The sequence below is a fragment of the Scophthalmus maximus genome, chromosome 15 (assembly GCF_022379125.1).
Source record: "Scophthalmus maximus strain ysfricsl-2021 chromosome 15, ASM2237912v1, whole genome shotgun sequence".
NCBI lineage: Eukaryota > Metazoa > Chordata > Actinopteri > Pleuronectiformes > Scophthalmidae > Scophthalmus > Scophthalmus maximus.
The window spans coordinates 15449436-15476779 of record NC_061529.1 but is presented as its reverse complement, the minus strand read 5'-3'; the positions used below and the strand labels follow the sequence as shown (position 1 = coordinate 15476779).

Sequence of the window (27344 nt, the reverse complement as noted above, 5' to 3'; positions counted from 1 at the left end):
GAAAAACATAGAAGATAAGCTGCTAAAAAAACCCCAGCAACTGGTACCAATGTGCATGAATAACACTGGTTTTGTTGATATAGTATCTCGAAAGAATAATTGTTTTAACTATAAGCAGCAGAAAATATTTGAGTAAGGCATTGAGTGCCACGCCGCTTGAACGATCCGGTAAACAGAGATAAGTCCTTCTGGAGCCTACACATCCTTCTTTTTTCCCCTCTGCTGGCATAATTCAATAAAAGCTTGACAGCAAATATTATTCTGTGTTAGAGAAAGTTTTATAAGGCTTAAATGGAATCAGGCCTGATGCACATTGGTTTCCCCCATGGGAAAAACACAGGAAGGGGAAGAAGAGGGGAGGAAACATGCACAGTGCAAACGTCCCGATGACTTGACAACATGCAGCATCGGTCCCTGTCAATGTTTGTTTGTCGTTTTTGGTGCGTTTGTGATTTGACCAGCAATTATTTAAATGCCTTGTTTAAAAAAAAAAAAAATCATAAGGTGTTTTAAATTCAAACTGCACCCCCCCCCCCCCCCCCCCCCCCCCCCCCCCCCCCCCCCCCCCCCCCCAACATCCTCTCCGGCAGACAGACGCAACAGACCTGCCATAGTGAATTTACCTAGCAAAGTGAATTACAGAGGGATAAACGATACTTTGGCAGCAAGGTAGTGAACTGCTGAGAGAAGCTAAATACTGATTTGATTTGTCAAGGAGTTTATTGGCTGTAAGTGCTGTGATGAAATGCCTGGCCCCATTGGAAGAGATAAACACAAGGGGAGAGTCTTTGTTTCGCAGCCTGTACTCAACCACGCGGAGGCCAGTGGAGAGGAACCAGTTTAAACATTTACTGTCCACAGTATGCGTCAAAGTAATGTACTGTACTCTACAGCAGAGCAAGAACATCTTTAGATAGATACTACACTGCTGACTCCTCATGAATAAACATTTTCTGGTTTAACCTCTTCATTTCCATATGGGAGGTCTCCTATAACTAAGGAAACTAGATCCTAAAAATATCTCCCTCAACTTGCCCCAGACTCTACCCGACCTACATGGACGGACACACAAACACACACACACTCACTCCCTATCACTGTGGCTCTGCTGTGTTATGCTGTGGGAGGCTGAAGTGGCCTTTGTGGGCTGAGCTGAATATCTCCGTCCACTCTGGCAGGGCCTCAGAGTGCCTGCTGCCGCCTCAGCCTTGGGTACGGGCTGCCAGCCGGCCCGCCGACCAACCTCCCTGAACCCCTGCCAAGCTCCTGACGCCACCCTGGGTGGTCCTGCTTCATGCGGCTCTGGCAGGGCCCTGCTCAAATCGCCCCCCCCCCCCCCTCCTTCTCCCTCAACTCCCCTCCTCTTTGGCTCCCTTGGCAGCCGCAAACAACCTCGCTGTGTTCCCAATGTGGAGCTCCACTGAGAATCAGTCAATGTTGCAAGTTATATTTTTATCATAAGGGAGGATGTGGATGTACTGTATTTCTGAGGGTTTTGGAGACGCGAAATGGGAATGTCTGTAGGCAGGGATGCTTATATTTAAGAGTCTCCATAAATATTTGGGTGCTTTTTGGGGCTGAAGGTGTTACTGATGATTCACACAGACGGAAGCAAAATCGTTTGTCTTGTTTCATTCGCATCTGCCAACATCAATCTCTCCATCTTCATCTTTCTGTCTCCCTCTGAACCGTGGCCCAAAACGCGAAATCATCAAGGCAGTGCACTGAAATCACTGCCGGCCCAGTTCCTACGCGGAGTTACAGTGATGAGTTGGAAACTGGCTGTCAAATTACGATGGAGACTTAAGATTCTCCTGTTACAGATGCCATAGCAGGCAGCCAACAAATCAAGCGCACTTGGGCCAGAATGATGGTCCCATTCTCCGTCTCCATGCTTCAGAGTTGGGAGTCATGTTCCCATGGACTCTGGAGGTAATTGTGCCAGGCTCCTACGCTCCATATGACCACCCTTCTGTTGCTCTGCTGCCCCCGCCAAAGAAAACGCACACTCCCTCTCTGTCTGTCTTGTCTCTCGTCTCTCGTCCAGAGATTCGTGACTCCTGTGCCTGATTGCGGACGATTAAAATCATTAGAGGTCGTTAGCGGGAGTCACTTACCGCTGAGCTCGCTGTGAAGGTTGGGCGGGGTCAGGAAGAAGAGGGGGGGTTAGAGGGGATGTTGAAGGAGCCTGTGGAGGTGGGTGAGGGAGGGGTGTCAAAGGGGAGACGAGCACCACTCTCTCCTCTGACCTCAGCGAAAAAGCATTAGGTGCCAGACCCCAATTGCTCAAACAGGCACAAATATCCATCTGCCCCACCCGTCCACCTCCAGCAGTCACGCACACACGCAAACACGCAAACATGCACACACACACACACACACACACACCAAACCCACCCAAGCTGCCACTGATACCATCAGCAACAAACTCTCTGAAGAAAAGCGCCAATGTGTGTATTAGCAGTGTGTGCAATCACAGGACCTTTGGGGACCCTAATGGATTAGTACACTAACACACTGTCAACTCTGGGCCAAGCTGGGCCCACACAAACCTGCCAACATTGTCAAATGACACAATCACTGTGCTGGAATAGGCCTAATTGCCCCTGTTAGTTGTCAACAGAGGACTTCATAATACTCAAATGACTCATTTTTTGTGCCCAATGTTTTGAGCCAGTTGATTAGAAAAAGGCAACAATACAAACAGTGTATTTACAGCAAGTGATCATCATCAGCGTTATGAAAATGTACTCGCTGTCAAAAGCGTGGACGACCGGCTCGTATTGAACACAGATGCAGCGCAGATGTGTTTATCTCGGCGAGCTGAAGCGATAACTGCAGTTGGTTAAAGCCTCCGTGTATTAACTTGAACGCACTTGGAAACATGTTGCCGTTAGACTGATCCTATCTGTCTGTCAGTGACTGGAGTGGCTGGACAGCTGTTCCAGCCAGTGCGTGCTGTGAGTGGATCGCTGGGCTGTAAGGCATGAATAATAGATGCTGTTTATGAGTGTATGTTTTCCATCTGACCCCTGGGTCTACAGCGAAAAAACTGCAGCGGGCCTCTTGAGGGGCTGAAGAAGAAGGAGAGGGAAAGTGAGAGTGAACGAGGGAAAGACAGATGAAGCTCGCCGGGGAGGTGATGGGTCATTTAGCGCCAAGGGACCCCCCATCAGCCATCAGTGACATGTCCAATCAGGGCTTGTAGTGTTATACACAGAAAAACACACACATCCCTGCTGCTGCTGAACAGTGAGTGCTGCTTTTACACAGACACCACTGTAGGGAGACAATGCTGCATTTATGCTACTGTGAGCAGCGTCATGAAAGCCGCCTTATACTAAACCATGGCGTGTCCCCTCGAGTCCTTTCCACAGATATTGGCCTACAAGATATGTATGTTTTTAATATGACTCTGACACACATCAAGCGGGCCAAACAGTGGACGTCTTCAGCTCTTGTGTTGGTGCAGCAAGGAAACACGCTGGGTGAGGCGAGAGAGTGAGATATTTGGGGCTCCGAATGTCACGACAGCTTGCTCATTAAAAATAATGGCGGGTCCCTCTCTGGCGAGCGCGGCAGTATTAGGACCGGTGAGCCCACTGCGGCCTGACTAATGAAGGTCAGGCATCTGGTGAAGGTTGCGAGGGGCCAGGCCAACGCAGATAACCCGAGTCCCTACTGTTCACAATTAACTCGCTGCAGGCCTTATAGGTGGAGCGGCAGCCTCATGCCTCACACTGCTCCTAATGACAGAGGGGTCAGAGAATGTGTGTGTTTTACAAGGGCGGTAATGGTCTGCGGGTCCTGACAGTGTTTTCATATGCTGAGAGGTTTTGGTTTGGGGATCAAGAGCAGGGGAGGACACAGAGGGGTCGTCACGGCCCTGATCGCTCAGGTAGTAAATGTCGGCCGAGCGTTGAACCCCCTGCTATCAACTCTGCAGCCTGTCAGAGGTCTTTACCTTCATCTGCAGTCTGATAGTGATGTTGTGTAAGTGTAAGTTTAAGTGTAAGCATACCCCATGATAAGATAGACCTGTGGCTGCAGTACCACTAGATGGCATGGTCACTTTGAACACACATGGACACGCACACACAAAGTAAGCCCTTGAAAAACCAAAACCACGCACAAATGTTCAAATGTGACAAACTGTGTCATTTCATCATGTTTTGTTCCTCGATGACTATGTATCGTCTATGTATCTGCTGACAACTGATACGTAGGGTGAGACTTACAGGGGGAAAAGAAGAATCAGCACAGAAACTGAAGTTCCAAAGCTTTATCTGAGAAGCAAATGCTGATGAATGAGATACTGCAAAATAACACAGATATGCACTTGACTGTCTCCGGCCTTTGTGCGAGCAACACAAAGAAGTCATCAAAGAATGTCATGTCTTCAGACATTTGTCATCATGTGACTGTAATCTGCACAAAACGCACAATCTTATTGTCAGCGATTCTTTGGGGGGAAAAAAATGTGCAGATGTTACTTTGGTGTTGAATGTGATCACAAAGAGGAAGATAACATGTCCGCAGTGTGAGAATTGTTTGAACTGTATACACTCACCGACCAATTTATTATGAACACCGAGCTCCCTTTGCTCAAACTAAAGCTTCAGTTCTCTGGGCCATGGATTTCCTCAAGATGTTGGACATTTTGCTCCATGGTGACTCTCCTGTTCTACCACATCCCACAGGTGTTCTTCTGGATTCAGACTCGGTGAACGGGGAGGCCACTGAAGTTCACTGAACTCACTGTCATGTGAATGGACTAAATGGACTGTATTTATATTGCGCTTTTATAGTCTTATCGACAACTAAAGGCGCTTTACAGTACAAGTCACATTCACCCATTCACACACACACATATTCTGCTAGACACATCTCTTTCTCTATCACACATCATTCATAAGCTGCTTTTGGACATTGTCCTGAACTTGTGTATGTGTGAACGCAAATGTCCGCAAATGTTGCTCCGCACATTCCCTGGAGTTTCTCCTGCCAGCCCCCCTACTATAATATCCGGAGAACGTCCCAGTGAGCCCGCATGTGAGAATACAGCCTGAGAACCTCCAGGGAGTTCACATCGAGCGTGTGGACATGTTGATGACTGTAAACAAAAACACTACTGCTTTTCCGCAGCGGAATTACCGAAGCCTCCCGCTGCTCTACCCAGACGCCACAGAATGCTCCGGAGATTATTCTGCTGCGTCTGCCTCGGACAATGTCCCGTTGCGTTCGTCATATGCGAATAGCAGCATTGTCCGGAGTTCCTGTCTGAACACAGCTACACACTGCCGACACAGCCGTCATGGGCAAATTTAGGGTTAAGTGAATTGCCAAAAGAACTTCGGCATGTGGACCGGAGGAGTCGGGGATCGAACCTTCGACTTTCTGGTTAGTGGATGACCCTGAACATTGTCATGTTCATGTAAACACTTCAAGACTGTTGTTCCGGACATATGTCATTTAAATCATGATTGGTTGGTATTAAGGGGCTCGAAGTGTTACACCACCACAACCAGCCTGGACTGTTGACTCAAGGCAGGTTGGGATTCATGCTGATGACCCCAAACTCAGCAGAAATCCAGATTCATCACACAGGGTGGGTTCAAATGTCCTGTCATGGTCAGTCCATGTCCACTGCAGCCTCAGATTTCTGGCCATTCTCCTCTGACCTCTCTTATCAATGAGGTATTTCCGTCCACAGAACTGCTGCTTGTCTTTGTCGCACCATTCTGAGTGAACTCCACATATGTATCTGTTTGAAAATCCCGCAGAGTTCAGCAGATTCAGAAATACTCAAACCAGATCATCTGGCACCAACAATCATGCCAGAGTCAAAGTCACTGAGATCACATATTATAATCATTTTGATGTTGGATGTGAACTTTTACAAAAGTGCCTGACCTGTATCTGCAGGATAGTATGCTCTGCAGTGATTGAATATGTGTGTGTGTGTTTGTGTGTGTGTGTGTGTGTGTGTGTGTGTGCATTCAAGTGTACTAATTTCTGTTTGTGTGAGTGTGAGTGTGTGTGTGTAGTGGCTGTAGGGGGAGCGGCATATCTGTGAGCATGTCTGTGTGTGATCACAGTTTTAGCCTGCTGAATCATTCAGTGTCCCCCTGGTGCGAACACTAACACTAACGGAGCGGTGCCATTAAAGATCCATGAGGAGATCATTACAATCTGCGGCCCAGCCTCCCCCCACCCCCCATCCCCTCTCTCTCTCTAAACAGTGGGGCCTAACCCCTCAACATTAGCTCACTCTCCCGCCCGGAGCTGCTGGAGGGTCTGGGGGTCAGAGGTTAGCCAAGCAAAGGCGCGACCCGTGGCACTAATGCACTTGTAACACTTTAAAACACTTTGGCGAGAGTTAAACAGAACACGCTCTCAACGCGGACCACACAGAGGGCCTGCTGGCTACTCTTTCGCCTTCTTTTCCCCCCCTCACTCACTACTTGGTTTGCCCTCGCCGCGTCTTTGGCAGCTATTCGGGCCAAGGTTAGAGGGACAAGTGAGGTGTGTTGTTGCCGTCTTCTTTCCCTCTGTGCTCCTTCCGCTTTAGGGACTCTTATCCTGTTCATTCAGTTCCATGTCTTGGACCCAACCGCCCTTACAACAGCACAGATGATGGATGCCGTTTTCTGGACCAGGCACTCAACTACAGTATGCAGCCTGTTGTATAGCTCTGTGCAGTTAAACAAACCAGAGCATTCATTACAGCCATTTCTTTGCCCGACCTACGGATGATAAACATCATTTCACATGTCCGCTCCACCCGCCGCACCTTGGGCCCCCGGGGACCCCCTACTCTTATCGTGTCATGTGAAACCATCAGAGTGGTCTGAGGGCATCTAGCACACTCCCAATCAACAATTAGCTCACACTGGTAGTCCCACTGGGTGGAAAATCACATCAGGCAGCAGCTATCACTGGCTGTCCTGTCTCTCCGCAGCACCACACAGGCTGATATTGTGCGTTCCTCGCCGCTGCTGAAACACACGCACAGCAGATTTGATTTGCATCTGCTCTAATCGCGTTGCCTTGACAAACTGACTTTTCCACAGCTTTGAGGAAAAACTGTATGTACAGAGTTCATCGGCAGCAGTCGTGCGAAGCGTGGCGCTGGTTATCGGGCTTTAATGATAGTCTCATTATGTGACTTGAAGTGGGGATGCCTTCAGTTTTTAAATGTAAGATTGTGTTATTGCCAAATCTGTTTTCGCAGATTGAGGTAACCCCATGTCAACCTCTACTTCCTTTTATCTGTTGTTACTGTACAAGACCTCTTAAGGAGGTCAGGCCAGTGTCATTGTTTTTTCTCGTGGTTGGGGGTCACAGGGTCAGCCGGCAACCAGAGTGGCAGCTGTCATTTGATTGATGACCAGAGTCCCTCTCCCGAGCAGGAAGCAGAGGTGTGTGTGCTGGAGGCTGTGGAGTGTGTGGTTAGCTGGCAGGTCAGTGGTGGGCGCAGAGTGGTCTGGCTCCGGCCACCATACAGCTCTCAGGCAGCAGTGGCAGCCCAGAGCACTGATAGATAGTGGGCATTATCATTTGTTAAGTGCCCCTTTCGCCTCTGGTCAGGAACACTTAACACTGCCTGTGGTCACTAAATGCTGCTGGACTGCCGGTAGTAAGGTAAAATATTCATTGTCGTGGAGTGGTGGTTTTCCTCTGCAGCAACCCTGAAAGCCTGGCCTGGTTTTGTGTTTTTAACCAGGGCCCTAAAACCAGGCCGCGCAGGAATGCTCTTTTACTGGACAATGTAATGGATGTCAATGGGATCTGTCCACCTTACCACAAAATCAAAGGCATCGATAAGACCCACCCACAAAGTGTATGACAAATTAAAAATATATGATAAATATTGAGCTGTATTTAAGAAAAGTAACATTTCTAAAAAGGATATACTTTTGCTCAGGAGATCTGACGTGATTATCAACTCCTTGAATCTGCAAGCTTGCATTAAATCTTGAGATAAAAGGCAGGCATGTACTTTTTGGTTTTTTTTTTTCAAACTCCAAAAGTCCAAGAAAAACGTATTTCATATTGAGGTCAGCAACCTTTGGTTTTCCCTTTTTTTCAGCAAAGAGTCACCTGTGATATGTGCTTGCATTTGAAAGGGTTTCCTGCAAGTAACCTTCATGAGAACATTCACATCTACAGCAGGGGACTTCCCAGAAGACCCCAGCAGCCCCCCCCCCCCCCCCCCAACCGAACCGTGTGGCATTTACAACTGTCAACACACTGAAAAAAGCCCGGATGAAGTGTCCTTTCTTATTGCTGACTTCTTGTTCTGGTTCTGTTGTAGCATTGTTGGACGTCAAGTCACAGAGTGAGTGAACAGACCCTCCATTTTGCTTGGTTTTAATGGGGTCGACAGAGGAGCTCCCACCTGTGGTGACTCTGGTATTTAGCAGCCCATAAACCCCTCTCCACTTGCTCTCACTCGCTCTCTCTCTCAGCCAAGCACACACACACATACATGCACTGCAGTTCGCATCAGGTGCTTGTTTCCATGTGGCCAGTTTCGTCGTTGTCCCCGCTCGCCTCTCAGCCTCTGGTGTCTGAGCACCACAGAACCAACCGAGTTAGAGGCGAGGGTGGTTTCTCCCCCATTCGCCTCAGACCGACTGCCTGTTTGGCTCCGCGAGAGGCTGAGGCCTGGGGGTTTTGGGGTTCTGGCTGAGGGGAACCCTGCCCCCAAGGGTGCTTGGTGGCATGCTTGGTCAACCTAGGCGCAGCACACAGGAGGCTTGAGGCCAAGCAGAAGGCAGTCTGTGGCAGTGTGTGGCTGTGGGATATGAGAGGAAACAGCCACATGCACCGCCACACACTGCTGCTGCAATATAAATTCCTCCTGGGGTGTGTCAGTTAATACAGTCCACATTAATACAATTAATACCTTAATAGAAATGGACAGGATGTAGAGGTGATGTTGCTAACTGATGACTCATTGTTCATGCAGATGCAAAGACAAACCAGAGCTGCATTCAACACACTAAAAAAAAAAAAAAGAAGTCCTACCAGTATAAAAATGTCAAATGTTCGATACAATCTGAAACAGAAAGTGTCTTTAATGTCTACAGAAGAAGAAAAAAAAGGAGAAATGCAGAGTGGAAGATGAAATTCCATCTGTGTTGTAACATATTCTGTCTCGGAGACACCGGGCATGAGCCAGACGACCACGAGCATTCACAGGAGTGAGCTTTCACTTACTTGGAGCTTATTTAACCGATAAATGATGATCATTTGGCATTAGGCAACCTACCGATGAGCAAGCGAAAGGTGACCATTAAAACCCCATTGAAGGTCTGAGTAACAGGAGATTAGGAGTCATCAAGTCATTGTAGCATGACTCCACACAAACCGCCACGGGAGGCCGCTCAGGCAGTTTTAAAGCTTAGTGGTTGTGAGAGTCTCTTCCCGGCTACAGGAGAGTTCTGGTGAATTTATCAAAGATTAAACTCCTGATTGTCTGTGGCTGATAACTTGTAAACGCGCCCCTACCACCTACACTCGCAATCTCAACATGCACACAAAACTACAGGGTGATAACTTCAGAGTTAAAGACAGGGTGAGGTTGCTGTGGTTTGCTGAGACCAGGTGAGGCCTGCGTCACTGTTTCCATGGCAGCAGACGGACAAAGTGACGTCAGAGCTGGTGGCTGGTTCTCCTCGGGTCAGAGAGAGCGGTCGGTAAACTTCAGTTTCTGGGGTAATGTCAGACAATGCAGGAGTGCTGAGCAGTATGATGCTGAGCACCGCGTGCATGACAGTGAGGGGTAATCCTGCAGAGAGCAGACTTGAAGATTTGTCAAGTGCAGACTGACGCTGATCTCATGTCTGATGCCGATTCCTGTTTTAACTCATGTTTGAGGATTTCAGTCCATCAGACGAGATGTCTGGTCACAGGTGTCACCGCTTTCATAACCATGAAGCCTACATTCCCACGTCGGCTGACCGTCGGCACAACGTCAGGGTCAGAGTCACAGTAATTCTCATGAAACCACTGCGAGGGCCATCAAAAAACCAATAACTTCCTCAGCGTGCCGGCTCGCTTCCGTTTTCTGTATGTGGGGACCTGCCGTTGCCATGGCTCCTGAGCCGGCGTTTGCGTGCGAGCAACTGAGACAGCCGTCTGGGGTTTCACGCACACATAACAGGAAGACGCAGGTCGTATTTTGTCAGCCGTTTCTCACTTCTGCCTTCTTGATTTAGGGAAGGCTGGGGGAGACTCCTAGACACAACACACAGCGACTGTGAGCGTAATAGTGATGATTTATTCCTCACCAAACAGAAAGCAACAACACTCAGTAAACATGCAGGGAAAAACACTGTCACTAACGTCATGAAACATTATAATCAATACATTAATATCTTGAGACAATATCATTTACTTTTGTTTTTGCTCAAACTGTTCCCTGCATGAGTGTACAGGAGCTTGCTGCTGAGCTTTACGTGATCGGAGATGTGGGTTTGGAAGCAGGTATACTTTCTCCATTAGCATAATGGAAACATCCAGCTATCGGGTGAGACGTTGTGACAACCACAAGTGTTGGATGAGGTGATTCATATCTGCCTCTCATCTCCAGGCCGTTAACCATTGGCTTATGTAAGCCATGAGTCAACCCACTATTCTTGTGCAGCCTGAAAGAAACGAAACAGTAAAAAATATTGAGCCAGATCTTTATCTCTAGTTTTTTTAACAAAAAAAAGGCCACAAAATTCTCAGAGGAGGGAGTGAGGATGCTAAAATCCTGATTATGGAAAAGGTCCTGCACAAGAAAGCAATTGCAAAACTGGTAAACTTTGACCTTTAAAGGTCAAACCTGGCTGCCAAATAGACGAGATGATTTCAGCACATGCTAAAGTTTGTGCTCTTGAAAAAAGAAAAAAAATGCAGCGCTGCAATACCAGGTTGCAAAGTAGGTAGGCAAATGTAAATGTTAAGGAACCATAAAAGTAGCCTTAGCTTCTCAGCGGCTGTGGGAAAGTGCATAGCATGTCTGTCACATGGTCAAGTCTCTCTCAGAGCACGGAGTTGTCAAGCCACAGAGAAGCAAACTATACTGTAAACTCATACCGGAACCCGTCTGCGGCCTGAGCTGTGCCAAGGCAAGTCTTCCCCGTGCCAACCTGTCTCTGATTTCACTCGGCTACAGCAGGCAGGTCGGCACTCTGCACATGACAAACAAACCTAAAACACATTCATACACACTGAAACCTTTCAGCACATTTTAAAATCACTTCAGAAAGGAAACCCTATCATTCAGCAAAATATTTTGAAAGAGGATTCGGGTTTCTAATGATGAATGTCTCTCGTCAAACTAATTAAATGCATATTTCTTGTCTCCTTATCAGGACATATCAAGATATGGACACATGCAGCATCTTATCCTGCACTTCGACAAAATTAGAAGATGGAAAAATAGTCCAACGAAACACATGCACTCAGTCAAAGTTGTCTGATTTCATTTGGCTTTAACTGGAGGATTTAGGGCCCCCATATGATGATGAGTACAAATTTATTATAAGAAAGCTTGAGCTCCTCAGTAGCTACAGATATGAAGGAGACTGTCAGTGTCACAGTTTTAGGACACTTAAAGACAACAGGAAGGCGATTATTAATGATGCGGATGAAAAGCAGCAATTATTTCCTTTTTTATTGACTTACTTTAAGGGATTATAGCAATTGCAGCCCATCACTTTACTGGAGTCTTTACCTTGCTCTGTTTATTAGACCATACTTATAATAGCATTACTGGCAGCAGCACAAAATCATAGCCTAGGACACCCAAGAAAGTGCTGTTTCTTAAAAAGAACAACTGGTGCCGGACGTTTTTTGCGAATAGCTTTAATCTTTATCCCAAACATATTCATTAAAAACAGTATCTTCTGTGAGGAACAGTGGCTCCCACCACTGTCATTTACATACGTACGTGAATCACAACAGTAGCGCCTCACTGAGATATCATGTGCGATCTAGCAGGTGGACGTTAAAGTGGAAATGTGCGTACGTGTGGGGGGAGTTTGTCAATGCAGTCGCAGCAATTGCTTCAACTGAAAGGAAAATGACATCTTCCAATGGACCAATGGATGACTGCATGAGGTCAAATCAGGCAGTTGACGATGGATAAATCAATGTATCTGATGTGCTGGTGTGCAGGTTTAAGGTCTTCATCTTTGTGACTCAGATAGTTTGCGTGGCTTGTGTGTGGGTGAAGCTGAAGCCTTTAGCAGTGTCGAGATGACTCAACTTAGCAGAATCTATAGCCAAGAGTTCTGGGTAAAGAGGTTTGGCTAACCAACACCGTGAGAATGTGGGAACTTGTGTGGCAACGTCGGCCTCGTTCTAGGTCTATGTGTGAATACAAGGTGTTACAGCGCTTTTGAAATTATTTGTGCTTTTGCAACGATCAAAGTTGTCTATGTAAAAAATTAAAAAATAAAAGTAAAATAAGTTGCGTTAAATCAAATGATTTTGGGTGAGATGTAATAAAATGTTGTCCCGGGTGTGGTCGTGCATCACTCATCAGCAGAAAGTCTAAATTTACCGAAGGATCAAAAAAAAATAGAGAAGCAATTCAAATCCCAGGCGGAACCACTCATCAAGCATGTGACTCAAAATCTTTCCTGATTAGTCAAATCAATATATTCTAGTAAGTTATGTTTTTATCACATGATGAAAACAGCTCTCTACAAAGTATTGAGTCCAGCTTAGCCAAGTTTGACCATATCATACCCGTGTCATGTGCCCACACAGGGCATCATGTGACGATGTGCCACTACGGGTCCTGAGCCAAGGCTGTGGGGATGGCAGAGCGCTATCTACTCCCACTCCAACTATTGTGTCCCTTTGTAGTAAGCCCGCAAAAAGATACTCATGTGGGTTGGCCCGAGGCCTTTGAAAAGAGCTAAATGCTACAATATCTATCGCCCGCTGGTGTGTTTATACGGCACAGTTACAGTTAAGTATGACAAACACAGAGGCTCACTGAGAAGACAGCGAGACAGCGTCTGAGACGGATGATGCCATGTTGTGTCTGCAGCATGTACTGCTGCTTTTCCCACGCTCACCGATTTCAAAAACGTACTCGGTCTGATCGGAGCCGATGAAGAAATGCGCGCTAAGATAACTGCAAACACAAACTGGCAGACTGCACCGAACTAACAAGTAGCACTACGGCGGAAACCAAACACCCAATCTTGTCACGGAACGCCGAATGATACAGAACAGAATTTACACTCAGGTTATATTCTCACATAAGACACACAGACACACACAGAAATACCAAGAAAGGGGACAGTTCCTTTTCGGTTGTCTGCACAGCAAGCAAGCCACCGACCACAACCACAAAGCCCCAGTATGTCAGCAAGCACCTGGCTTATACACCCGCTTCCAGACAGACAGACAGACAGACAGACATGCACACACGCGAGCACACACACACATGCAAAGAATCTGCACATTTGCAGCAAAGGATGCGCACGTTGGCTTTTCATATACGTCTCCAAGGTGCTTTTACGTCTGCAAAAGGCACCTGCTCCTTTCAAAACTGTGTCATGTAATGTATATACTGTAGGTGGAACAATGCATGGATTACAGCGGGAGTCACAGTGTGTGTGTGTGTGTGTGTGTGGGTGTGCGTGCATGCGTTACAGATGAACTCGACAGTCTAGACCTATTTTCAGCAGTAAGCGTGGGAAACAACTTCAGAAGTGTTGTCTTCAAAACTGAGAGATTGCACTGAAGCACTACCATGTGTCACAACGACTGTGTATGAGACACCAACATAGTGTGTGTGTGTGTGTGTGTGTGCGAGAGAGAGAGTGTGAGAGAGAGAGTGTGAGAGTGTGTGTGTGTGTGTGTGTGTGCGAGAGAGAGTGTGAGAGAGTGTGTGTGTGTGTGTGTGTGAAGGAGGAAATATACTTCACACCAGACCATTTTTTTCTCCCCCTTCTGTCCTTCTCTCTTTTCTATCTCCCCCTCCAGTCGGTCATATATTGATCTGTATCAACCAAATAAAACACGCTGTCAGTTATTCTGTCCTACTGTACTACTATAGAATATGTATCTGTATATGTGGAGTATGTCCGTCTGTGTGTTGTGTCTTGCACCCAAGTCAAACATGTTCTTATATCTCTGTCATGCTTCACCAATAAAAAAATAATAAACAAATTGCCGTCAATAAATCCCAAGAACATTACATTAGAATCCAAAGCTACAGCTCCAAAAGCAATATATGACGTTTAGATGTCCAGTAAACTTTCTGGTAAAAAAAAATTATACTGGATTTCTGACAATTCACATTTAATTTTGAAAAATGTTATGCATATTTACAATTATAATATTTCAAACTTAATTCTGATTTGTTTTTAAAGGATTAAAAAAAGGATTAAGTGGATAAAACTGGCAATATGCAATATGTTTGTTGCCGTCAATAAATCCCAAGAACAAACCAAAACCAGCAATGAGTCACTCGACATATCAAAATGAGGATTTCAATGAAGGATGTGTGTTTTTAAAAACTGGTCAGACATATATTAAAACAAATTACAAAGGGAGTTTTCAGTAAATTAGGTTTATAATAATCTTATATGTCTTGAATGGAGAGATCCGTGTGCATGACCTTCAGCGGAGTGTTGCATAATGAATAACGACACTTTGAATTGACATCTGCAAACGACGTCTTTACTTCAGAAATGAACCAGGGTGTAAATCTGTCAAACAGCTCCGAATTATAGCCGTCAAGAAATGAAAAGCTCAAAAGTACAGAAAGAAAGATTTCAGAGGAAATAATTCTGACAGGAGAGAGTCTGAGTCTGTGACGACACACACACACCCACAAGAATGTAGGTTTTATGTAGTTTTACCATATTTCACATTCTACATACTGCACGTGAGAGAAACTGCTTCGATGAGGAAGACTCTTCTCCTTAGATCAAGATTATCTCAGGAAAATTCACTGACAGAACAAGTGTCGCGTTTTTCATATCCTCATAATGTCTTTGTCTCCGGAATAGAGGAAGTCGTCTCGCAATAATGGCCCTATATTCTGGCCAATACGGTACTTTGCAAAAACATCTGGGGCAATGTAGTTTATGGCAGAATTTACTCAAACAGGAGTAAATGGTGAATTAGTCAGAGAGTGTTTTCAGCTGCGGGTTAGGAGCATTTACAGCAATAGTGTGTTGTACTGTAGTGTGTGTAGGATTTATTCAAAATAAATTGCAGCGCCCGTGTTCGATGTAATGAAGGAAGGTGTCGCCCAGGGCAGCACTGTGGGCCACTGCTATGGTATAAGGATTTTCGCACAGCTAGTAATTGTTTGGTAAATAAAGAACATCAGGAAGTCCAACCATAGCGGGTCTGTTTGTTATGTCAGTGTCCGCAGAGTTGGAAGATATTCCCACACATTTGAACCTCTAAAATACAGTGATATTTCTTTCCTTTTTTTTCACCAAGGGGAATTTCTGACCTCAAGGGGAAATTGTGGGACATTTCCTCATGTAAATCACACCCAGCGTGTAATAGGTGGTTTATAATGTATGGTGTTCAATGAGGCAAGCAATTTTCTCGAATTTGTCTTTAAAAATGTGTTTTTTAAGAGAGCGCGAATTGGGCCCCGACCTGTCGGTCACCCATTCGATCAAGGCATGTCCTCTTGTGAATTAATACCGCTCCTTGCAAATGCCTGAGGAGCCTCTTCCATATCAACCCTCAGTCGGAGCAGGAGGTTCATTGGAGGCGTATTCAAGGTGCTCTTTTGACACTGCAGGCACTATGGAGCGTGTAGGCCTTCAGACCGGAGGAGAGCGGTGTGAGGCGCTGAGTCCGGGGGGCCTGGGATGCATTAGACGCCAGGGGAGAGGCCGCCCTGAGTGGCCTTCATTAGAAACACCGGCACGCACACACGCGCGCACACACACACACACACACACACACACCTTCCACAAAGGAAACACTGTATGTCTCCCACAGAATAAAAGCCAGCCCTGGATCATAGATCAGACGTGTGTAGCGCCTGCTGAGCCTGGTTTTTGACTATTAAGGAGGGCCCGTCAGAGCTGAGTGATTCAGATACACACACACACACACACACACACACAGACAGACAGAGCAGCCATGCGTTGCAACGGATGACAAAGAGCAATGAGCTCTGATATTAAAGAGCACAGAGGATGAACGGGGAGGCAGCGGCAGAGAGGGAGAGTAGAGTGTGTGTGAGCATGTGTGTGTGTGTTTGGGGAGTTGAGACAGTGTAAGGGGCCATCAAGAGTGCCCTGTGTCACCATCACCTCATAAAGCACCCTAATGGACATCGCCCCGATTTGTCAAAGAGGGAGACAAATGAAAGAGAGGCAACACAAGGGAGGGGAGAAAAGAGAAAGTGAGAATGACATTTTGGAGAAAAATGGTGTGCGCTATTATGTTACTGGCTTTCAGAAGACTATAAAAGGCTTAGGCACATATGCCTACATTTACAGTTACACGGACACACACGCAGACGCACACACACGCACACACGCACACACACGCACACACGCACACACACACACACACACACACACACACACACACACACTGCCACAGATTTCCTGAGCCCCCTTCCCTCATTCTAGGTCAGTAAAACCCACCGAGGTACTGAAATGTGTCGGTTGTCACATGAAAGCAGGTCACAGCCACAAACACACACACACACACGCACACACACACACACACACACACACACACATGAGCGGAGTGATGTGAGGTACGGAGCTGTGAGGCTGCCCTTTTTGATTTGACCATACACTGTTCTAATATGCTGATATTTCAATTCAATTCAATTGTCGATGAATCAGTTGACATGTTCATATTTTTTTATCGTGTTGTTCGTCATGTGAACTTGGCACACAACATTCCCCATGCAGACTTTTTTCATATTGAAGAACTGGGAAGAAAAAATCAAAAGAAATAAAAATTCATTATCATTTGTTTTTAGTTTCAAGTGTGAGAAAATCAAACCACGCAGCTAATTTGGTTAAATCAGCTGAATGAGTCATGTGTTATCATGCAGCTAACCCTCACGTTATCTCTCACATGCTGGAGCTGAATAAGACTGAATAACCAACGTTAAATCAGTTACAAGTTTTAAAACTCCAAATATCCTAAACGGTTACTGTGGTTTTTCATATTCCTACATAGAAAACACATGATCAGCTCACATATATATATATAGCCCCCCAAAAAATAATTTATTGATTGATTGATCAAACTTCCACTTCTATTATACCCACAATATTCAAATGCTACTTAATCCATCAGATGCAAAAAAAAAAAATACACTGTATTAAAAATAATAATCTAACCACGAAAGTACATCATGAAAACTTTGGTTTTGATACACTCAGTGAATATAAATGATACTACATGTGTATCATGGTATTGCAGTCTTTCTACTTAAGGTGGATTAGATATGTCTCACACAGCTGAGCCCCAGTCGTTGGACTGTTTCATGCAGCAGTGCAGTGACACGCACACGCCGTCTAAAAACACCACTGTGCATCTGCTACAGAGGAACATCCTGCCCCACACAAATTAGCATATTTGCAAGCGTGTCTGTCACATCTCCAACCCATGTCTGGACCACAGGGAATATGTATGCACATGCACAAACATATGCACAAATGCACACACAGGTACTAAAACAGAGTGAGGGTGAGACTCTTACACGCGCACTTGCATCTCTGCAAAGCCGAAACCGTTAAGCTACACAGGAGATTTGCATTTCACAAAGGGTTACACTTCAGTGGCATCTAGATCAAAAAGTGACGAAAAAAGACGCTGCGACGTCGTAGCATTCCACCTGTGCGAGCTCAGGAGACACTGCTGATGAGGTCGATGGGGATCTGCTGGTGTTTGTGGCAAGACCATGGTCTGCTCTATTCTGGTCGGGCTGGGGCTGAGCGGAGCTGTGTGCGCCGAGCATTTGGGGCATTTGGGGCATTTGGGGTAACTGAGGTCTCGGGTTTACGGATGCTTTTATGTGAGGCTGCAGCACTTCGCCCCTCCAGCTGCTCCGCTGCCATGATGTGGTGCCCCTGTGCACCTCAGAGCCGGGTGGAAATTTACCACTCTGGTGAAGGCGAGCGGTTCACAAGACACACAGGCACAAAGCGATAAGCAGTGTGAGCCGACACATGAAACCCGAGGGCGCTCAGTGGAGCGTTTAGGATTGTTGTATTGTTCAACTTCTTGAAGTGATTTTCAAAGTACAATAGCAACTGAATATGACATAAAAAAAACATTTGTCAGCCAACATATCTCATATGTTGTTTCTTATCAACTATATATATATATATATATATATATATATACACAGATTATTTGACACCAAATTACGTTTGTGTGTGTGTGTGTGTGTGTGTGAAAACTGTACAGTTGTATTATTCTTTACCTATGTTCATTGCCAACATTTCTGAATGAATAAAAAAGAATGTACATAAAATACATAAATAAATAACTACACGTATTGTCTCCAACTTGTCTTTGTTTTGTACTTCTTGAATTTCTTTTTACTTGTGAATTAAACTTGTGATTTATTTTTTGTTGTATTGTTGTTACTGCCATCTTTGTCATGGTATCATTTCTACCTCTGCAATTGTTTACTTTGTTCTACGGAATTTTTTCTTTTGTGACATTTCTTCACATATAAATGAGGGCTTATGTATTGTATTTTTGTTTTTGGTAATGAAAATTCCACAAATAAATCATATATAAATAACTACACGTATATATATATATATATATATAAAACATATGTGTGTAAATTTATATATTTATATATATCTATAAACAAATCTTAAGATAAAAAATATAGATGATACTAGCACCTACATACAGTACATACACATATATATATATATATTTATATTTAGGTGCTAGTGTCATCTATATGTTTTTTATGTTAAGATTTTGTTTATTTTAACATGTTTCAGAATTTCTTGTAATGTTCCTTTTTAAGGCCTTATTTATGTGTTTCATACTCTTGAATGCATTTGTCTATGTTTGGGTGACTTTCCCTAGACGAATTCCAATCACTTTCATTGATATGGCAATAAAGTACTGAATAGTGAATCTAGAATCTAGAATTGTGACTCAACTCTCCCTTGAGCGATTCAGTTGAAACGCCCTAACCCAGCTGTCACAGCACAGGTTTCGACTTCTCACTAAACTGCCCATGATCCTCTTTGAAGACCTTCATTTGAACGTTCAAATCATTACAATCGATGAATTGTGACGTGACTGTATGTGTGTATTTATTTTGTGCTGTATTTCATCAGGTACACGGAGGAGAGCGATACATTTCAAATTTGCCTACACAGCTCCCTGCCAGTGGCTGTGAGGGTTTTGAATTGACCCGCTGTGAAGGAAGCTGGGTGGTTGGTCTTTGGGTTGGCACAGTTTTCTGAACAACAGGAAGAGCTTGACTGGGGGGGGGGGGTGAGTTTCCTGGTAAACATGGTGAATTTGTCTCACAGAGCTGCAGCAGGTGCCACACGCACAAAACTGCACTGACGGAACAGAGCTAGAACTCTTACGGCACTTAAATCACGATCTTCCATCTGTCCCGACACAGCTTCAACCTGGTGACCAGCGTTCCTCACAGTGACCTCTGCCGTGTCCAATGTCCTCATAAATATCCACGTTGCGGTGACGCTTCTCCGCTTCAGTTACGCCACGGCCCATCGTAGACTCTTTGTTGTGTCAGTCCCGCCACAGGTTACTCTAAACATGTAGCTCTGCTCAGGAACTGTGGGATACGGCCCGCTCAGTGTGTGGCGACATGGCGCTCCCCACCCCAACTCTACTCCTCTCCGTGTGGTTACCAGAGTCTCCATGTCTGCTGGAGCCAATAAATAAATAATGGGCCCGGTGATCACTTCCAACCGTGATACTGCTTGCTGAAACCGCTGCATCTGGGTGAGTGCCTCGTTTGCAATGACAACAACACACACACACAGACACACACACACACACACACACACACACACACATTAATGCTGAGCTAGTAACAGCGAACTTATTTCTAATACTGCTGTGACTTTCTAAGAACTCATAGTCTCTAGAGAGACCAGACAGTTTCAACTGTTTACCGGCTTTTGTGCCTCAACAGCAGTTTGTGCAAAGTGTGACAAGTTTGGAATCTTTACTTTTTTATATTTTTGGTTTCCTTCGCCGCCTCGTGCCACTTTCCTCTTTGGAGGTGCCAGTGAAAACACTGTGAGAACTTTCTCTGTTAAAAAGTGTCTCGCAGCAACATGAGACGCAGATAAAACTACCACATGAAGTGGGTGAGGACTCTCGCTGAATCGGTTTGTACATCAAATCTGCGCAATGTTAAAAAATTATAAGAATACTACTATGGGCGTGTTGTACTGAATGCTGACAGAAATATATCAGTCAAAGGAATGAGCCGTGTGATATAGTTAGAAGAAAACGGGACAGTGTGAGGTGTGAATGATCGGTCAGGACAGAGGACCTGTGTGCGCAGCCCTAAAATGGGCACCCATTGCCTTTTCCTGCAGGCAGGCAGGGCCGTGGTGTTTGATGCAATGACGGCCACTTCATTATAAAAGCCTCCTCAAGTCCCACGCTGCATTCCACGTTTATGGGGAACATATGGGGAAGCCTGCAATTTTTAGACCACAAAATAAGCCCCTTTGCAGCTGGACGCACGACCGCACTGGGTCCTTTTTGCCTCGCGAGCCACACCCGAGAGGCGTAGGACCACTGACAGTGATTAAACCACCACAGTTTTCTCAGCAAAACAGGAGTTATATTAAGCTTAAATACAGGGGCTTGATAAACAAGGCCTGGGCAGGGGAAAAAAGAATTGAGTGAAAGACGGCCACAATGATCCTCAGACTATTTTCCCCTCATGGTCATGGGCAGCGCAAAAGCCATGAGATAGATTTCAAAACATGAAGCAGATGTTTACCTAGACAAAGAAGAGAAAACACACAGCGGACTGAGGACTAAAGAGAAGGCCTCGACTCCAGAGCTTTCTTCAAATGTCATCTTTGGACTGCACTACAATGGAGCCAGTTCCCGCTCTTGCACAATGCTGTGGGACGGTCCTATATTTGTTTTGCTCATTGAAAATCCAGATGCAACACAAAAATAGGGAAATTGACAATAATCCGAAACAGTCTCTCCTTGAGAAAACAACTGGAGGAAAAAATACATTTCTCACTTAAATGGCAAACGAAAGCAAGACAACGTGAATTAATACCAGCAACAGGTCTCACTTGCACAAATACATGCACGTAAAAATGATTATGAACTCAACCAACCACAAATCCCTGTACTATGAAACCGGTGCTCCACATCCCCTTGTCTAAACAGACACAGATGACACCAGAACACTGGAGAAACTTTTCACCTCAACTCTACCAGACCTTAGAAAAAGCACCCAAAAAATAGTTGCAAATGTTAACAGTGTCCTGACTTAGGAACATAAGGAATAATTCCACTATTATGTCTGTGGCCCTTGCAGAGTGCAGTGCTTCCCTGTGGGCCTGCGCGACGGCAGTACCTCTTGTTCAGCAGAGACACACACGACTGTAATCTGTCCCTGGGCTGGCAGGCCGTGGGTCGAGGCCATGTCGGGAGGCAGCAGAGGTGTTGGAAGAGGAAGCTTTGCTGTGTGTGAGGTTAAGTCGGAGGCCTGTAGTGGCCGCGTGGACGGACTGATAAAAGCCCTGGGGCCGCGGCTGTGGCCTCAGCGTTCGGCCACACTTGCCGACGGGCCGTGTTATTTAGCCCGTGCTGCCGCCTAACTCAGCGGCAACTGCTCATTTACAGGGCAGTGCGGGCTACCAGGAAGACCGGCAAGCTAACACACACACACACACACACACACACACACACACACACACACAACATGGTATTGTATACACATACAAACACATCCTGTGGTCCATGCTGCAGTTTTTGTCCAACAATTAGCACAGGACAGCGTGGGCTGACATCTACAGTATACACAAAGCAGTGTGAATTCGAGAACAGCTCAAACACACACTGTCACGCACGCACACACACACACACACACACACACACACACTCACGGACGCACGCACACACACACACACACACACACATGTTTCAAGGGAAAGCAATTGGGTCACATGAGTGACCAGACGGTGGTTTGGGTCTGTTGTCCCGTGGCCAGACATGGTCAGTGTGTGTCACTGAGAGACAGGAGAAAGGAGAAGGGAAGTGGGGATACCACAGGTTTGCAAATGTCAGTGTTTTGGGTACTACAGACACACAGACACACCAACGGGCAGAAACACACAAGGACACATGTAGGACTGTGACATTATCACGCACCACCGTCGGTTCTCTCTCTCTGACGTCACGTTTGTCACTCCACTCGTCAAATTTTTTCTCTGTGAATCTGAGATGAAGATGAATCATTTCCTGTTTTCCACCTAACTGCCTTTTATAACTTGAAAATAAACAGCATACAACCTTTTACAAACAGAAAAGATATTCGGCCTCAAATCACATCTCAGTCTGATACTGTACAAATAGCCCAAGTGGCCACATAACTGGAAACTTTTCCGTTGCTACATTCAACCTAGAAAATGAAAAAGTGTGAAAACCACATTCAGGTTAAAGCGCTTTTGCACTTTCAGAGGGGGGGGGACGACACCACACAACAAGCCCGCAGATGTTACCTTCTCAGTAGAAACACATAGTAGTGAAGTGAACTTGAACTAAGATGATATGCTTTTAGGAGGTGAGTTTATGCTCAGGCGTGGACAGATATGATATGAAAAGGAGCGGAAACACGAACAAAGAAAAGACCGGGTATAAGGGCCGGAAGATGAAAAGATAAGGAGGAGGAGAGGACCCAAGCAGAGCCGAGCAACTGGCAGCGCTGCTTCTAATGAGACTAAGATTATGATACTATCAAGTGGTGAGTGAGGGTGGAGGTTTTGCAGGCCCAAAACCACCGGTTCTTACAAACACAGATGTGCTGTGAGTCAGACAAACATAGAACTAGCACAGTACACACACAGTCAGGAACAACACGCTCAGCGTTGTTTGTCAGTTGCAGACAACACTTTCCTGTCTCCCATCAGTGGCAAAAGCCACAGCTATCTCTCATTTTCTCTCCATCTCCTTCTCATCCTGTCTTTTCTTTCTCTCCCCCCGGGGTTTGAGCTCGGGCCTTAATACATTTTAATGCGTCTCCAGTTCTTCTCCAGTGGTCTCACTGCTCTCTGTAAACAGTGAGCAGTGAGACCACAGTGGCGCAGGCCGCTGCCTGGTTTGAACTCAAAAAGAAAATAGAATGTTTCCAAAAACTTGGAACGACTAATGAAAAGTGAGAGTGAAGACAGCGAGTCAGAGAAGGAGAAGCGTTGGAAAGTTAAAAAAAAAAAAAAAAAACCCAAAGCAGAGAAACCAGAGAAGAATCAAAGACGATAGGAGAAGAGGGGAGGGAGGGTGGGAGGGAGCGAGGCACGGTGACCTCACGTGACATGTGACGTGGGCTCCACCACTCACGGAGGGGAGTGTGTGTGTGTCTCTCTGTGTGGAGGATGGCGAGGAGGATGCAAGAAAGACTGTGGCTTTTAGCCTTTTACTAGCACCGACGCTCCAGTCAGGCCGCCACCATCGTAGGAGAGAGAGAAACGAGACAGACCACGCTATCATCTCACTGGCTAACCTCAGACCCTCGGCCCCGCGGCGTGACAGAGGACCACAAACCCAGCCCTCCGCGCCGGCCCCGCTTCCACCAGCCGGGTTTCGTTGGGTGGGCCCCCCTCTCATCCCAAGCCCTGGTGAGTCCAACTCAACACCTGCAGACATAAAATATCCGGTTACCTGTGTGTAAATGTATTCTCTCTTTCAGTACATACTCCCCTGCTTTTTTCTTCTCTTTCTCCCTCTGACCCTTTTCTCTCCACTTCTGCCTCAAACATCTCCTGGTGCTGCTGCTGCCGCTCTCTCTCTCTGCAGGCTTGTGGCTTGGGATTCCTGCGGTAGTCACAAACCCTAGATTCTTGGTTGCAAACGGGCTCGGAACTCAAGGAGTTTTGTCTTCTCTCGCTCTCTTTCCTTCGCTCCCTTCTCTCTTCCCTCGTAAACCTTGGCTTTCTGCGTCTCAATCCTCCTTTCTTTGCCTGCAAGGTCGCCGGAGATCGCCTGCAGCGAAAGGGTTTCATCCTGTTCGGGGCTACCCTGTCATGGCATCCAACAGCATCTTTGACTCCTTCTCCAACTACAGCAGCAATCTGCTCAGAGGTGAGTGCTGATCCCCCCCCCCCCCCCCCCCCCTCTCTCTCTTACCGCCACCCTCCTACTTTCTGTCCAGTTCACCGTGACAATGTGTTGCTTTTTTACAACAGCAGCATGTACAGATGCGAGCGCTGGGTTCTCCTTGTAGTTTGTGAATGCATTTATCTCCCTGTCCATACACACACACACACACACACACACACACACACACACACACACTCAGACGTAGAAATGTTTACAAAGGAGGATCTGATTTGCACGGCAGCCTTCAACAAGTTGACTGATATGGCCGTTAAAGGCCCGTGCCTCTCCGCTCCTGTGCTTTCTGTAGGCTTGATGGAGAAGTGCCATAATGGGATTCTCACCACAGACATTCATTATCAAGTGAAACTCTTCGCTCTCTCTCTGGGAGAATACGAGCTCACGGCTCCATGTGACCGGGCCCTTTACTGGAACATGGCAATACAATAAAAGAGTAAAGAGAGAGAGAGAGAGAAAAAAAAACATATTAGGTTCTCTCACTCTGCTTTACTTCCAGGAGGTACTTTTGGTCTGTGTGGTGAGGTGAGTGCACTATACTTGGAGACGCTAAATGTTAGCCTCAACGAGGAGGAAGCCATTTGTTGCCATGGCAATTCCAATCAGGCAGCTTTTACTTGCAAATAGCTCTTGAGTGTACGAGAACAAGTGGAAGAAGGTTGAGAAGTTTCACCTGATTTTCTTCGCATTTGAAATATCGGTTCCTGTAGGCGATGAAGTGACGAAAACACAAACATAGAGAAGTCAGTGTTGACAGGAGGATTTGTCAGTCGGATGGCGGCCCGGGGGGGGGGGGGGGGGGGGGGCTCGAGTTGTTCCCACTCTTCCTCACACAACCGCCGTGGCAGCAACGAAAAGGTGGAAGGAAAAAAAGAAATAGATCTCTTTCCCAATTAAGGCTTCGATGCTGTGTTAATTAGAGACAGCCACAGGAGAAGCACTACCAGCTCCTAATTGTTTGCAGAGTATATCTTAAAATCTCTGGAGCCACTCACACACACACACACACACAAACACACCCTCACACACACACACACACACACCCTCACACACACACACACACACACACATTCACTCACTCACTCACTCACTCACTCACTTACTCACTCACACACAAAGACACACACACAAACACACCCTCACACACCCTCACACACACACACACACACACACACACACACACACACACACACACACACACACATTCACTCACTCACTCACTCACTCACTCACTTACTCACTCACACACAAAGACACACACACAAACACACCCTCACACACACACACACACACACACACACACACACACACACACACACACAGTGGAGCACAAACTCAGTACATCTGCGTCTCACATGAGAACAGTCCTCTGATATCCTCAGTGGAGCCGCAGTGACAGCGGATGATGTTCCAGTGTTCTCACAGCTTCCACAGACACTCAACCATATGTAGTTTCCTCCTGACAAGGCTGAGTGCCCCCCTCCTCCCCCCCTCTTTTTTTCCATCTGTATAACCACTGGATCTGCATTCCTCTATCTCCTCGCTGTTCACTGATCAGAGTGTCACCGACCTCAGGTTTCATGCATGCCATCTTTTAGGCTTTTGAGACATTTCGACCTCTAACGTAATGTGATTTCAGATGCCTGATTCAGATTTTTGTGCCCGACCGGAGCAGCAAGACAGTACTGTATGTGAGACAGTAGGTTTAGGGGGGGGGGGGGGGGGGGGGGGCAAGCATTTAAAGCTCTAATCATCCGTTGGAAATCATTAGTGAAAATGCAATATCCTTTTACAATTCTTTCTGACAGAAGCCTGAAACTGAACTGCGAGAGAACAAAGGCCCAGAGTCATTAAATCCTCCAGTTCAATCTGAAAGCATTTCGAATTGGGACTACCTCATGTAAGCAAAATACCCCAGCGGTTAGTTTAACAACTTGCATTACACAGGAAAAGCAATTTGGCCAAGGTTCTCTTTTTTAGACTCAAATCAAACTGAAATTAAGAGGAACGGCTACAGAGAATCAAGGAGACTGTTGCATGTCTGGCTTCTCGATCTCTGACTGTAACACTGTGCGACGTGAGGCTCATGGAAATAATGTATTCATCTCCTCAGACGTCAGGAAACACTGCTGCAGTTCGTCGTTTGTTTGAAACTTGACAAAAAAAGAGAAAATACGCTCATGATTTTTCTAAATTGGCGAGAGAAAAAAGGTAAATCCCTATTTTTCAAAAAAAGGGTTTAAATTATAATAATACCTTATCTCTACATTTGAGAATAAAGGACAAACATGAGCGCACTATGGGTATCAACACAATACACACACTCCTCGTAATCTGTAGGTGCTATATTGGTACTGCATATACATCCCAGCCTATCTCGCAGTGCAGACAGGGAACACATGTAAGCATGTGATGTGCAACATCAGATGCACTTCGCGTGAGAAGCGAGAGAACGGCTCACCTCAGAAACCTCAGTTCTCTGCTAAAGTTCAGAAAGACACGCGCACACACACACACACAAACACACGCGAACACACACACACACACACACACACATAAAACATATGACGCATGCACACTATGTCACAGGAGAGAACAGACAGAGCGGCGGTCGGTGTCATGGCGTCGACGTCAGGACGAGGGGAAATCTAGCAGGCTGACAGTTAGTTGTTGTGAGAGAAAGAGAGGGAGAGATGCTTTTTTTCTTAAATTTTGCGTTTACGGGCCGTTAATCTGATGAAGACTTGCTCCTGCTGCAGTTCACTGATAATAACCACAGCGATGCTACACCTGTTCACCCCCACAAAGACGTGCCACTATTTAGAGAGCAGCATTTCTGCATACACTTAAAAAAAAGAAGAAAAGAAAAGCACCAGACTTTCCCCCTGTGAAGCAGAATTGTGTAACGTTTACTGAGTTTTTTCCGATCCTGAAATATTGGCAGTTTATTGGTGTTTGTGTCAGGTGCGGCACGTTGTTTATCGGGGCAGTTTGGTGGG

General features: G+C 45.9%; 1 protein-coding gene across 2 annotated transcripts in view; it reads left to right on the top strand.

Moving 5' to 3' along the window:
- Window positions 1–23587: 23587 nt before the first annotated feature.
- runx3 (RUNX family transcription factor 3) overlaps window positions 23588–27344 on the top strand; it is a 48466-nt gene continuing 44709 nt past the window's right edge. The window contains exons 1-2 of one of the 2 annotated variants that reach the window (XM_035609873.2): window positions 23588–23849; window positions 24199–24312. In XM_035609873.2, coding sequence (XP_035465766.1) covers window positions 24255–24312 — 58 coding nt within the window. In that variant the 5' untranslated portion in view covers window positions 23588–23849; window positions 24199–24254. The remainder of the gene's footprint in view (window positions 23850–24198; window positions 24313–27344) is intronic. The other variant, XM_035609872.2, reaches the window with a different exon arrangement.